Genomic DNA, 14,340 nt, shown 5'->3' on the forward strand with positions numbered 1-14,340 from the left:
ATGGCTTGAAGCAGGTAAATATTTGAATGGCTTGAAGCAGGTAAATATTTGAATGGCTTGAAGCAGGTAAATATTTGAATGGCTTGAAGCAGGTAAATATTTGAATGGCTTGAAGCAGGTAAAATGATAATGAAAACTAGTAAACAAGATGAACAACAAAAAATCCCAAAAGAATTAGAAAGTTTCTAGATTCAAGTCTAGATTACAGGCACGCTAGACAAATTATGAATAGAAAGTTTTATAGGGCTGTTGATAAATATTAAAAGACTAACCAGCAAGCTTTAAGGTTTAAATCATGACAATAATAATAAATAATGAAAATATTATTTCTTTTCTGTCATTCATGATTTTAAGATTAGACTATGTATGAAACAGTGTTTAATATTATTTAAGGACCAAACTATGTGAAAGCAAGCTTTATACATATTTATAGCATTTTGAGAAACCTCAGATGCCATATACCAAATAAATATTTACTTAGATATTGTTTGTATAAAATTGTATTTGAATCGGATTGCAGTCAAAGTTACACTCCATTTAAAACTAGTTTAAAGGATCTCCTATGCACCAGTTACACAAAATGATACAGTTTCTGTAGCTTTATTATGGAACAGTTTTATTTTATTGAGTTTCTAAAAGCAAACTTTTTCTCTAAATCTTATTGGTTTGTAAATAACTTGATGAGCTAAAGAATTGTGTAAATGAATTATTTTGCACTTTAAAAGATATGTAGGAATGTTCATCATGAAAACTCATTTGTACAGAAAAATTGAAATAACAGTCTGAATTAGAAATTAGTCAGAAACCAGGAAAATTTGACACTTAGACAATTGCAACCTATCGAAAAAGCACAATATCAAAATAATGCATTATAGTTATTAATTAATTAATGCCTGGTGTAACACAGTTAATAACAAATTTTTTGCCAGAAAATTTATATTTTATCAACATATACATCATCTAACATTCTAGCTTTCAAATTGTGATGGAAACCTGCAGTACCATCTCCTTTTTGGTTATTATCATTAGAGTTGTGTTCTCTTGTGTTATTTTATATAGTCACGCCCCTAGAGGAGGTTGGCCTTAGCCACCTCATTTGCATATTCTGTTATATTTAAGGCCGTGTTTATCGGCCTAGAAGTTGTTCAATACATGCTTTGCATTTGGACCCACACTCTTCTGTTACCTTGCGCAATAACAGAATCACACTGAGCACTTATTTACTCCAAGTCTCAGTCTACGGACTGTGCTTTGGGAGTAGAGTATAGAAACACTGTCGACCCCGGTCGACCTCAGGTCGACCTTGTCGAACGAGCATAATATCACTCAGGGAGCAATTCCCCGTGTAAGGTGGTTGTAGTAGACCGGTGGTGTAAGCCGACTGAGTCGCCTCCGCGTGTTGGTCAACGGGCAACACTTACACGGCCCCTGTGGAAGGTGAATGCAGACCGGTAGAGTAAGCCGACCCAGGTCGCCTCTACGTGTTGGTCGCTGGATCCAACACACTGGTGGCAGCAGTGGGATTGAACTGCGGTAATTAGGACTTATAAGACGAACCTAGTAACCATGCCAAACAGCCGACGGAATGCTACCAGAGATCTGGCTGAGGCAGAGTTACAGCAGGTCGACCAGATTGGTCAACTGACAGAGGCTATCACTAGAGCCTCACAGATACCCCGAGGGGGAGCCAACTTCAAGCCTCCGAAGTTCGATGGGAGTGAGGATGTAGAGCTATTCATCTCCCAGTTCGAAGAGGTCGCGGAAGCAAATGAGTGGAGTGAGAAGGCCACGCTCCTCCACCTGCGGGAGACCCTGAAGGAAGGAGCCAGAGGATGCAGTCGAGGGGACTCACCTGCCTCCATCTTCTCGGCTTTACGCATGAAGTACGGGCTCTCCCCGAGAGAGGCTAGGAGTAAACTCCACCTAAAAAGAGAACCCAAGACGAGTCTCCAAGAACATGCCACAGAGATGGAGCGTCTGGTGAAAATAGCATACGCTGACCTCCCAGAATCCTACCAGTCCAGTATGGCCATGGATGCGTTTTCTCTGACACTGGGAAATACGCCCCTCCAACGCCACCTGTTAGCGATGAAGGCACAGAGCTTGGAGGAAGCAGTGCAGGCGGGGAACGAGTTCCTGCAAATCCAGCCCACTCTTCCTCGACCTGGTGCCCGACCCCTAATAATGACGGTGGAGGAGGAAGAAGTTACCCCCGCTACAGTCGCCCCCGTCCATTCGGAACCCCCATCAGCCACCTTGAACGACGTCCTGATGGCTATAAAGGGGTTAGCAGATGGACTGAGGGAAGGGAAGCTGTTGGGACAACGGGGAGTGGACAAAAGGGGACCAAATTGTTGGGGTTGCGGCCAGGCAGGGCACATCCAACGCCGGTGCCCCCAAGCCCCCCAAGGACAACGGCCTCAAGTCACGAGGCCGGGAAACGGTTACCATCCACAGCAGTAGGGGGAAGTACTGACTGTGGATCAAATATACCCTTGCAAGGACAGTGGCAACAGCCACGACGGACTAGGCGACGCAGGCTCCCCCCCTGCTCGCCACCGGTCCCCTTGCATAACCAATATCAACCCTTACCTGAGTGTGCAGGTCTCCCACTCTCAGAAGCCAAGGATGAAACCTACGTCTGGCCAAAGCCGTCTCGGCCTTCCAAGAAGGGCCCCCAGAGGACTAGCAAAGCCAGACGGACCCACGGAGACGAATCATGGAAGCCGCATAATAGCAGCTATTTCTTGCCAGGTCGCATCGGAGGTCAGTCCGTCCAATTCCTCGTGGACACCGGGTGTACCTCTAATTTGTTGGGACGACATGTCTTTGAGCGGTTACCTAAAGACGTCAAAAGCAAATTGGAGGTCCGGGAGGACTATGGGCAAATGGCAGATGGTACCCGGCTGCAGTTCCACGGACTCATCACTCTCCCGGTCAGAGTCAGGAGTGTCCAGGTTACTGTGTCTCTCGTGGTGTGTGCCCTGAAGGAGGATGCCATCCTGGCCATGCCTTTCTTGGTCGACCACCACTGCGAGATGAACTTCCAGCAACCCACGTTGGTGTTAAATGGACAGAAGTTGACGTGCACTGACCGAGAGGGTCGACCTCTGACAAGCAGCGTACAGGTAATGCGAGCCACAACGCTTCCCCCTCGAACCGAGGTCCTGGTTGCCGGACGTCTCACGTCCTCCTCCTATCAGCCAGTCGGGTTAATTGAGGGAACGAAGAACGGATATATGGTGGCCGCCAGCCTACACCAACCCGGTGAGAAGGGGAGAGTGGCCATCCGTTGTATGAACCCCACCGACCATCCCGTCAGTGTGACGGCAGGAACGGTCGTGGGGCAATACACGGGGGTCGGGCCGGACGAAATAGGGGCCCCCTGGACAGCGAAGGGAGAAGCCGAGGTTTCCAAAGAAACTCCCCCTCCTGTCTCCAATGTACCACCCCACATGCTGGACCTGCTCCGACAGGCGGCACCACATTGCTCGTCCCCTACCGAGCACCGAAGAATGAAAGACCTCTTGACCCGTTATGCGGATGTATTCAGCCAAGGGAGCGAAGACATGGGGCGTACCACCCTGGTACAACACGAGATCCCCCTCCTCCCAGAGGCACAACCCATCCGTCAACACCCGTACCGTGTAGGACACGAGAAGGAAGCCGAAATCGAACGACAGGTTTCGGCCCTGGAAAAGCAAGGCATGATTGAGCCCGCTCACGGGGCCTGGAGCTCTCCGGTGGTCTTGGTGAGGAAGAAGGACGGGGCGTGGCGATTGTGTGTAGACTATAGGAAACTTAATAGTGTCACTCGCCAGGACGCCTACCCCCTCCCCCGGATTGATGAGAGCTTGGACGCCTTGTCTGGCAGTAGGTTCTTCAGTACCTTGGACATGATGAGCGGGTACTGGCAGGTACCCCTCTCCGCCGAGGCCCAGGAGCGGTCGGCATTCGCCACACGCAGTGGGTTGTGGAGGTGGAAGGTGCTCCCCTTTGGACTGACCTCCGCCCCAGCTACCTTCCAGCGGCTGATGGAACGTGTCCTCCAAGGGCTACACTGGAAAACCCTGCTGCTGTACCTCGATGACATCATCGTCATGTCAGCCGACTTCTCCAGTCATGTCACTAGGCTCGCCGAGGTGTTGGAACGATTGAAGCAGGCCGGGCTGAAATTAAAGCCCTCCAAATGCAGCTTGTTCCAGACCCAAGTCAAATACCTGGGCCACATAGTCAGCAACACAGGGGTGGCTACCGACCCTGAAAAGATTCAGGCTATAAGTGGATGGGCAGCACCCCAAGATGTGACACAGCTAAGGTCATACTTGGGTACCACTGGGTACTATCACAGATACGTGCCGGACTATGCCTCGGTCGCCAAACCTCTCACCTTGTTGACCAGCGAAGGGGTCCCCTGGAAATGGGGAGAAGAGGAACAGGAAGCTTTTCTTAGGCTCAAATGGTCGCTGACACACGCTCCAGTACTGGCATATCCCGACCCCTCCTTGCCCTACGTACTAGATACTGATGCTAGTAATGTAGGGACTGGGGCTGTGTTATCCCAGGTCCAGCAGGGCACGGAGCGACCCATAGCCTACTATAGCAAGACCCTCTCCTCCGCCGAACGCAATTACTGCGTAACCAGAAGGGAGCTACTGGCAGTGGTACAAGCTGTCCGGCATTTCCGGCCCTACCTATATGGCAGAGAGTTTACCATCCGAACCGACCATGCCTCCTTGGTTTGGTTGCACCGGAGGAAGGAACCCTCTTGCCAGGTGGCCCGGTGGCTGGAGAGTCTGGCCGAGCACAAGTACCGAATTATCCATCGAAAAGGCGATAAACACGGGAACGCCGATGGATTGAGTCGACGACAGTGCGTCGACTGCCGGCAGTGTGCTGCTATTGAGAAGCGGGATCAAGGGCCAACGAGGTCGCAAGTATACGACTCCCTAATAAACCCAGGAACGAATTGGGACACTGCGGTGCCAGTGGACCAAGTTCCGGTACAGCCACCGAGAGGCGTCGGAACATCCAGTCCCAACCCCCGCCAGTTGGATGAGGATGAATGGCCTCAACTACCTGGCAACAGACCGGCTTTAGGGCACGGCCCCCCGATTCTCACACCAACCAGTCCAGTCCCGGTACGGCTGCCGGGCGGGGCAGGAACACCTAGAGTGTTGGACCACCCTCCCAGAAGACCTCAGGATCCTCAGTCACAAGCCGTCAAGATAACTGGCGAAACCAAAAATTTGGATGGAACTGGTGAAAGTGTAGTCAAAAAGGGTCCAGAACAGCTGACGGTGGTACAAACCCCGCTGGACGAAGTACAGGCGCTACAACAGAGGGCCACTACCGACCTAGGGGTCATTTACCAAGCCGTCAGGGACCGGAAAGGAGTGGAAGAAGCCGTGCTACGAGTGGGCAGCCCCGAGCTGCAACGATTGGCCCGGATGTTTCACCAGCTCCAGCTCGACGAGTCGGGCGTGTTGACTCTCCATCTTACCCAGAATGGGCGAGAAAAGGTAGTGGTGGTATGCCCGAAAACATTGAGACAGGAAATCCTGTGGAAAGCCCACGAGCAAACACACTGCGGGGTGGAGAAGACCTTGAAACGCGTCCAATTGGACTGGTATTGGCCGGGTATGGCCGGAGATATCCGGAGAGCAGTCCTCTCTTGCGAGGTTTGCCAGAGGGCCAAAACAGGAAAGGGGCGGACCTCCGGGAATAGACAACGGCTGTACGCCGGGAGGCCGTGGCAACGCCTAGCCGTAGACTTGGTGGGACCCCTGCCTCCGACCCCTCGTGGAAACAGTTGGGTGTTGGTGCTCACTGATCACTTCACTAGGTGGTCAGATGCGTTAGCCATCCCCGACGCTACAGCCCCAACGGTAGCCCAGATCCTAGACGAAAGGGTATTTAGTTACTTCGGGCTACCCGAGATTATCCATACCGACCAGGGGAGCCAATTTGAATCCTCATTATTCCAGGAGCTATGCGACTTGTGGGGAGTCGATAAGTCTCGGACCACCCCGTACCACCCCGAAGGGAATGGGGTGGTCGAGAGAAACAATCGTGTGTTGGGTGACTCCCTACGAGCTCTCTTGCTGGGCAGAGGACAGGAAGATTGGGACCAGCTACTGCCACAAATCATGAGGACGCTGCGAGGGTTACCACACTCCGCGACTGAAGAAACACCCAATTATCTGATGTTGGGTCGGGAACTACGTCTTCCTGACCAATTGCAGTATGGGAATAGACTAGAATCATTCGCAAGCATACATGAGTATGTGCAGACTGTCCACGACCGGTTGATACAAGCCCATACTCTCCTCCGAGATAGGCAAAAAGATATTGTGTCAACCGACGCGAGAGAGCCTCCGTTATTCAATGAGGGTGACCTCGTGTGGTTGCTAAGCAAGCGGCGGAGAAGAGGGGAAAACCCGAAGCTAGCGGCCAAGTACTTGGGGCCCTATCGCGTGTTGAGGAGTCACGAAAACCACACTTACGAGATAGAGAGGTATGGACAGCGATCTATCCAAGCAGAGGGAAGGTTACGACTCTGTCGCCCCAGTCCGGTGCAACAAGGACGAGCCCCAGTTGAAGTCGAGCCTGCTCGCCGTCCCAACATGAGGGGCCGACCCAGAAGGCAAATCGCACGAGGAAACGATAACCCAGAAGTAGTTATTTCAGAGTTGCCCCTGCCTAGCCAACTAACGGAGTTGCGAATACCTCAGTCGCCAGGAAGGTCAGAAGCCCTTCGAATTCCCAGGAGGGACCCCTTGGTTCCACCAGGGGAGCACAATCCTACCTTGATGATTGACCCCGACCCTGGCGACGAGTCGATACCCGAGGAAGAAAGAGCCACAGAAAATATGGGAGCCCAGGCTAGTGATACCGGGGCTGGAGATGCACCACGGCCCCAACGAATCAGGAGGCCTCCCGCGTACTTGGCCGATTACGACACTAGCACCGTCCAATCGGGAGAAGCCCTCGGAGTTCAAGGTCAGAAGGCGGCCATTTTGGGTCCCAGACAGAACGCGCTCATTACTTGTTACCAACTCGAGGCGCACACACCTATATCTTTTCTCAACATGGAAGTCACCAAAGAAACCGTGAAGAAGTCGGCACCGATTATCGGAGCTTTACCCCTGTTGCCAGAAGTAAAGATCCTGCCACTGGAGCTCCACCCAGCGCCGGGTGAAACCCTGGACGACTCAGAAACGGATTCTTTAGATAATCACGTTCCACACCCCCCACTACCAACCAAATGGATTGCGGCAGAGACAGCTAAAACGATCTCGAAACTATGTCGAGAGAAAGGTACTAACTGTCCATTGTGCCAACAACTACACTCTACCCCTCGACGGCGCAGAATCCACATCGCCCAGCACTTTACACGCTTTTTCTGCAAATGTGGGAGAAATTCTACATCTCGAGATACTATTGCCAAACATCAGGCTCGGATCAAGGATGCCGAAGTAAGGAAGGCGCACGGTGGAAAGGGAATTACTATATACGAGGTCGACCGAGATAGCTACCCGGCCTGGAGCAAAAAGGTACAATTAAATAATCCTCCGGCCTTTGAAAAGCCTATACCCTACGGGCCAATTAAAACCAAGCCACCTACACGAAGAGGACCTCCGGCACCTCTCCCCTCTCCCCCGAAGAAGAAGTGGTACAGTCCGCCTAAGCTGGAACGACCGGTCCCAGCTCCTAGAAGGTTGACGACAATAGGCAGCATCCAGAGCCGGCTGGGGGACGTACGACCCCGGGTTACAGTGGACGCTTTACGAGAAGAGGCCTCCAACCTCCGACGGGCGGCTCATCGCCTGGAGGACCTGGCAAATCGCATGTCGACCTCCTAGATGACCCGGTCGACATGATTTATCCGTATTTCTCTTGGTATTTAGTAATTGCGGTTTCTCATATTATTATATTCCCTTTTCTTTGTCTGTTTCGTTGTAGCTAGTTGGTGTGTTCCTATATTTCTTGTGTTTTTTTTCTTTTCTTGTGGTTTTTTTTTTATATATATAGCCGGTAGTCGTCTATAGGGGCGGCGTGTGTGATGGAAACCTGCAGTACCATCTCCTTTTTGGTTATTATCATTAGAGTTGTGTTCTCTTGTGTTATTTTATATAGTCACGCCCCTAGAGGAGGTTGGCCTTAGCCACCTCATTTGCATATTCTGTTATATTTAAGGCCGTGTTTATCGGCCTAGAAGTTGTTCAATACATGCTTTGCATTTGGACCCACACTCTTCTGTTACCTTGCGCAATAACAGAATCACACTGAGCACTTATTTACTCCAAGTCTCAGTCTACGGACTGTGCTTTGGGAGTAGAGTATAGAAACACTGTCGACCCCGGTCGACCTCAGGTCGACCTTGTCGAACGAGCATAATATCACTCAGGGAGCAATTCCCCGTGTAAGGTGGTTGTAGTAGACCGGTGGTGTAAGCCGACTGAGTCGCCTCCGCGTGTTGGTCAACGGGCAACACTTACACGGCCCCTGTGGAAGGTGAATGCAGACCGGTAGAGTAAGCCGACCCAGGTCGCCTCTACGTGTTGGTCGCTGGATCCAACACAAAATGAAGGTGTTTGTTTGTTTCTGTGTAATTAGTACTACACCGGCTGCTGTGCCTAATACAGCTCTACACTGATTGCAATAGCTTTGCTGCCCATGTGAGTTTAAACATTTTTTCTGACCAACATTGTAAGCTTAATGCAGACTGAAGTGTTTAGCTTAAAGCCATGGAAGTTTGGTATTTGGTAGGAGTATGTGTACAATTATGCCATAGTATAGCCAGTTGAATGATGTGTGTATTAGATAAATAGCTGTTAGCAGAACTGGAGGTATTAAATTCCAATCCAGTGCGCAGTGGATTTTTTATTTCTAAAACTTTGTTGCTATGACTCGGCACACATACAGATCAACAAAAACAAGCAAACACTAAGACTTACATACTTATAGATTACATTCAAACATTGGCCAAGACCTAAATAATTTTAACCTTTATTTTGCAGTTTCAATTTGAAGATTCTGGTTCTATGCAGGATTCTTTTAACTGTTCAAGCCAAAAGCTTGCTCTATACATATATAATCTATCTATGTGAGTATTTATCATTTCTAAAGTTAATATAGGTTTGACTAAATTCTCACGCATTCTTTCCTCAGGTTTTAAAGGCATGGGAAACCCCTCGTATAACTACTCGCCATAGCAGCTAAATTATTTGGCACATATCCAACCTTTACAGTAATTTTATGGATGGTTAAAAGATGCCTACCTAGCAACTTACTAAAAGTATTTTCACGGAAAAAAATAACAGCTAGTATATCCGTTTTGAGTTTTTAAAGATTTGGGATCTGACCTCTGGAACCTGCAAAAAAGCTTTTAAACTTTTTCATACAAAAAATATTTCAAGTTTTTACAGAGCAGATAACTACTAATAATTTAAGATATTGCAAGCAAAGATGGTGATAGTTCTACAAGCTAAAATTAAAACAGCAGAAAATATTTGAAGTTGTTCTTTTTATTGCAATTTGCAATTTCAAATGATGTCTACTGCTCTTTCCGATCATAAGCCTTTGTAGTTGACTTATGAGAAGCAGTTTACTGTATGAATAATATTTGATTGGGTGAAATGAGTAATCTTCATTAGACAGATAACAGTTTCCATTGCAGTTCCTTCTATTTGAAATCAGCTTCATCAGAGATTTTTTCAAAGAGAACTCACGGACCTCTCATTAATAAAAGGCAACTTTTAAATCGGTGTTAAATTGTAAGAAATGAAAAGGCGCAGTATAGATGTCATCACTTTATTTTTATGGTACAACAGCATTTGCTGTAAATTTGCGAACTTTCATGCAATTACAAAATTCTGTACATCAATTAATGAGATGACAAAAATGTTGGCCAATATGAAGTTTAAATCCATGCGACTTACTAAACGGATGCTTTAATCAACTGAGCTAAGGAGCCACCTTCCGACACGTCAGAACAATGGTTCTAATCAGAGAATATAGATTGATATGTGGCAGAAAAGCAAATAGACAGGCGCACAGACCGGCTGACAGACAGACAGACAGACGAGTGGAAAATTTTAATAATGATATATATAAAATATTTAAAAAAAATTTTAATTTTTATAATTTTTTTTAAATATATATAACAAAGGTTTATTATGTCTCATTGTATAAAGGCTTACACTAATCGTATTAAGACTTTAATATTATTATTTTTAATTATTTAATATTAAGTCTTGTAATATTAAACACACATTTAATTTGCTGCCATTTGCTGTCAGTTGCTGTAAGTGCTGCCAATTAGCTACTATGAAAATACGAGCTGATTGCTGTTCAGTTTAATTAACTGCTCGTAACAGGCAACCACTAGAGAGAAGATGAGGAATAAACTACAAAGTGCACTAAGGTTGGATGAATTTGACATTTGATAATAAACATTATCTTGCCAGGCAAAAAGGAACAAGTACTCAAGTATATATTGTGTTAACTACAGATGGTTTTTGGAGTTAATATACAAGAATATTAAAGCTTTTACCTGTTTAAACAATAAAAAGTCACACATATGTTTTAAGATGATCAATTTAGAGTGTAAAAATGTCAATTTGATGTTTATTTGACTTGTTTCAAGCTCGCTCTGAGTAGAGTTTAATTTAGCACTTGGGGATATACAAGCAGAAATTTTTACATAAAATCTTATAAATATACAGTGACTATATATTCCATCTTATTTAGTATATGTGAGAGTAATTTAATTGTCCATATAAACAAATCACAAAGTCTATCTTTCAGTCTTTTCAGCTTTAGTCGATTAGTATCTAACCATGAAAAATCCGTATCGCAGAAGATTTGATCTCAGAATCTCCCTTTATCAGGCAACAAACTAACCGATTGAGCTATTAGAGTTGCAGTGGATTCACTGGGCAATATGAGTCATTATCTAATTATTTAGGCTAAATTACGCATAGCACTCTGTGTTGCTATGTTTAGCAATAAAGATACTTGCTTACTCAAATTAGCCATTGGCAATATGCTAGGCTAATGGCAAGTGGCAGGCAACTACATTACCTGTCACTGTTTATATGCTGTTTTTAATATCCGTGCAACGCCGGATATTCGGCTAGTAGATATATAAATCTAAGTATTTGTTTGTCTGGTTATAGAAATAAAACATGCACTCTTGCAGCACGTGTTAGCATTAGGAATAAAAACACTGCTTTGTACTGGAACTTGAAACAGAAACACTGGTTTTGCGGACAAACGCCCCAACCTTTATACTATACTCCATACTATAGAATAATTGGGATATACTCATTACATCTGCCTGTCTTCAATGGTGCAGGAAACTGCCAGTGTACTAAAAAAAATATGTCCCAAAACCTCCTTAAACCTCTATAAAAGTATGTGTATATAGCATAAAGTTAATTGAACTTACAGCAGAAACAGAAATAAAAAAAATACTTGGTAATTTAAAAATTAGAATGGTAAATGTTGTATATCTTGATTCAAATTAGAAATTTTATGCAACTTTTTTTACTACTCAATTAACACCTGGCATCCAGCTAGTTAAAAATACGAACCCACATTTCATCTTATCTAGTACATGTACAGGTAAATTCAATTACAGGTAAGTTGAAGAAAATACTTGAACTACACGTAAATCTACCAGTGCAAAATCAGTGGTTATACACACTCACAAAGGGTCTCTTATATCTAAGAGCTGTCTGTGCACAGATATCTGGTCACTGGCAAACTCATTGAAGTTATTATTCTTCAGGCCTCTTTCATATCTCTCTTTATCCTTTTGACTGAGGTCTTCCTCGTTGATCATCACACCTTTTCCTAGTTCTCCTGAAACATATAAAAAACAGATTTATCAGCTGTACACTTTTATTTGTCATAATTATACGTAATACATAAACATCTTCAGAAAGCATATCTTATGAAAATCAGAACATAAACGGTAAAGTATTTCATTTTCAGTTAATTCATTTACATTTTTTGTCATAGATAGGTATGAACCTTGTTATGGTTTTGGTTATTTTAATTTATAAATAAGGCATTAAATGAAATCCTATTTCTGCGTAACTCTGACTAGTCATTCTCTCTCTTCTAACTTTTACTGGTGAAATAATTCCATTTCGTCACACATGCATACACACGCATGCAAACTCCTGCACAACACAGCATAGCACGTAATACCATACCACACCACATAAAAACACACACACATACGCATACGCACACGCACGCACGCATGCATGCACACACACACGCAGGAATACACATGTACGCACATGCATGCACACTCATGCTCACACACGCACGCGCATGTACTTTACATACTTTTTCAACCTCTGATAATTTACAAGACTCACTATTTAATGATATTCTTAAAGTTTTGCTAATGTATACATCACGTATGCACAGTTTGAAAGACAAATTGCTGGAGTTAGCGTAAACCCAGTTTAGTACAGTTAACCTATGAAGGAACATCGTTTGTCATAGAAAAATGTTTTTTCTACTGAAAACTGATACATTGAAATTTTTGTGATTTGCTTACAATACTATGACTATCAACATCTGCTTACTTGAAAGATAGAAAAGTCTTGCTTCAATATATCAGTTTGAAAAAGTTATGTTGATGTTTTATTTTGGAATCATTATAGACTAGTTCCTATCACTTCTTACCCGGAAGACGAGGATTAGCGACGGCTTTACTCATCTGGGAAAGAAGAGATAAAGGTCCGACATTACTGTTTGAGTTTACATACTTGAAAAAACTGTCTTCTGGCTTTTTTGGTTTATGTAGGGAGGTAGGAACTTCTACAATCTTTGACACTTGCTTTGGTTTGTAAAACTCATGATGATTTGTTTGAGTTTCAGACCTAAAACCAAGATCCAAAGCTAGCCTCATCAAGGAAATGAAAATAGCAAACTCTATGTGGCTCATGCAGATATTAAAATGAATACTAATGTGCTTAAAATCACAACAAGTGACTTCATTAGACACAAAGTATACAGCCTAATTGTATAATTTAAACTTTTAACAGGAAATTAAAAAAACCCGACTGAGATCCTCTAATTTCTCTACAAGAAAACAAATCACTAGAGTGCAAAGCAATGAATGTATATATTTTTAAATATATATCAATACAGTCAAGAGTAGGCATACAATCAATTTCATATAATGATTTTTCCAGGTGCTCTGCTCTTGGCCGCTTCTGCTGCATCTTTAATAGCTTTTCACCTTGGTTTGGCTTTGCTCCTTGGTAGTACGGTCAACTCGCCAGTCAACCCTTGGCCGACTGGAAGTATTACTAGGGATCATAATATTTGTTGAGTCAAGGTTTGGCCCTGTTGCGGCATCGGTCACCTCGGGGTCGGCTTCTCTCTCTGATCTGGCTCTGGCTGTTGCGATCGTTACCCACAAAAGCAATAACTTACTAATGTGGCTATGAAATGCCTAATCAGTTTTATAACAGTTTAAAGGCTGTTAACTTTTATCGCTAAAGGCAAACAACTTATTAAAATAAAAACAATTATTAAAAGTAATACAATTATAAGTCAAAATAAGAATCATTAAAAGTTGATTTTATATCCGCCAAGAGTCATATACTTCAATTGATGAAAAAAGAAAAGCTGGGTTCTACAAACTCTGCTTTTAGTACAAATACGTAAGCAATAACTGTACAAATGATTACGATTTTGTGAACGTTGATCAGTCTAGTTAGAGTATTTACTAGGTGATAGGCAGACAGTTTCATGTAATTATTACATGCTAGTTGTTATTATCAGAATGCTGTCACTGTCAGCATCTATTATTATTACCAACTTATAACTCACCTTCTTAGCTCCAATGGTTTACCATCATGATTAGCACTTCCCATAAAGATGACAGAAATGAGAAACCATATTATTGTAGCATAAGCTATAAGCTTGATGAAGAATTGGATGGTTTTTATCCTTGCCATTTTCAAAACCATATCAAGCTTTATTGAATATAAGTAACAGAATCAAAAACCAAACACTGTCTACATGCAACCAAGTTAATATTATTAGCTCATGACCCTAGTAGCTGTAACAGTGAGTGATTTACTACAAAAGGATGCCGGTCAGTATAGCCTTATCAGTAAATATGTGGCTGTTAGTTACATGATAAGGTAGCTAAAACAACAAATTAACATGTCGCGATATTATTAGTAATGCATTTAGGCCTAACACTGAAGTATGTATTGATATTTTAGCCTTAAATTGTGATGTTTTAGCTTTTAATATCCTCAAGCTAGCCATTAATTTTTGAGTTTAGATCTGAATCTA

General features: G+C 44.1%; 1 protein-coding gene across 1 annotated transcript in view; it reads right to left on the reverse strand.

Annotated features, from left to right (window-relative positions):
- LOC137387954 (polypeptide N-acetylgalactosaminyltransferase 5-like) overlaps positions 1–13,994 on the reverse strand; it is a 32,752-nt gene extending 18,758 nt beyond the window's left edge. The window contains exons 1-3 of the mRNA XM_068074471.1: positions 13,867–13,994; positions 12,832–12,908; positions 11,718–11,874 (exon numbers count right to left, since the gene is read on the reverse strand). Coding sequence (XP_067930572.1) covers positions 11,718–11,874; positions 12,832–12,908; positions 13,867–13,994 — 362 coding nt within the window. The remainder of the gene's footprint in view (positions 1–11,717; positions 11,875–12,831; positions 12,909–13,866) is intronic.
- Positions 13,995–14,340: the final 346 nt, after the last annotated feature.

The sequence above is a fragment of the Watersipora subatra genome, chromosome 2 (genome assembly GCF_963576615.1).
Source record: "Watersipora subatra chromosome 2, tzWatSuba1.1, whole genome shotgun sequence".
Taxonomy (NCBI): Eukaryota; Metazoa; Bryozoa; class Gymnolaemata; order Cheilostomatida; family Watersiporidae; genus Watersipora; species Watersipora subatra.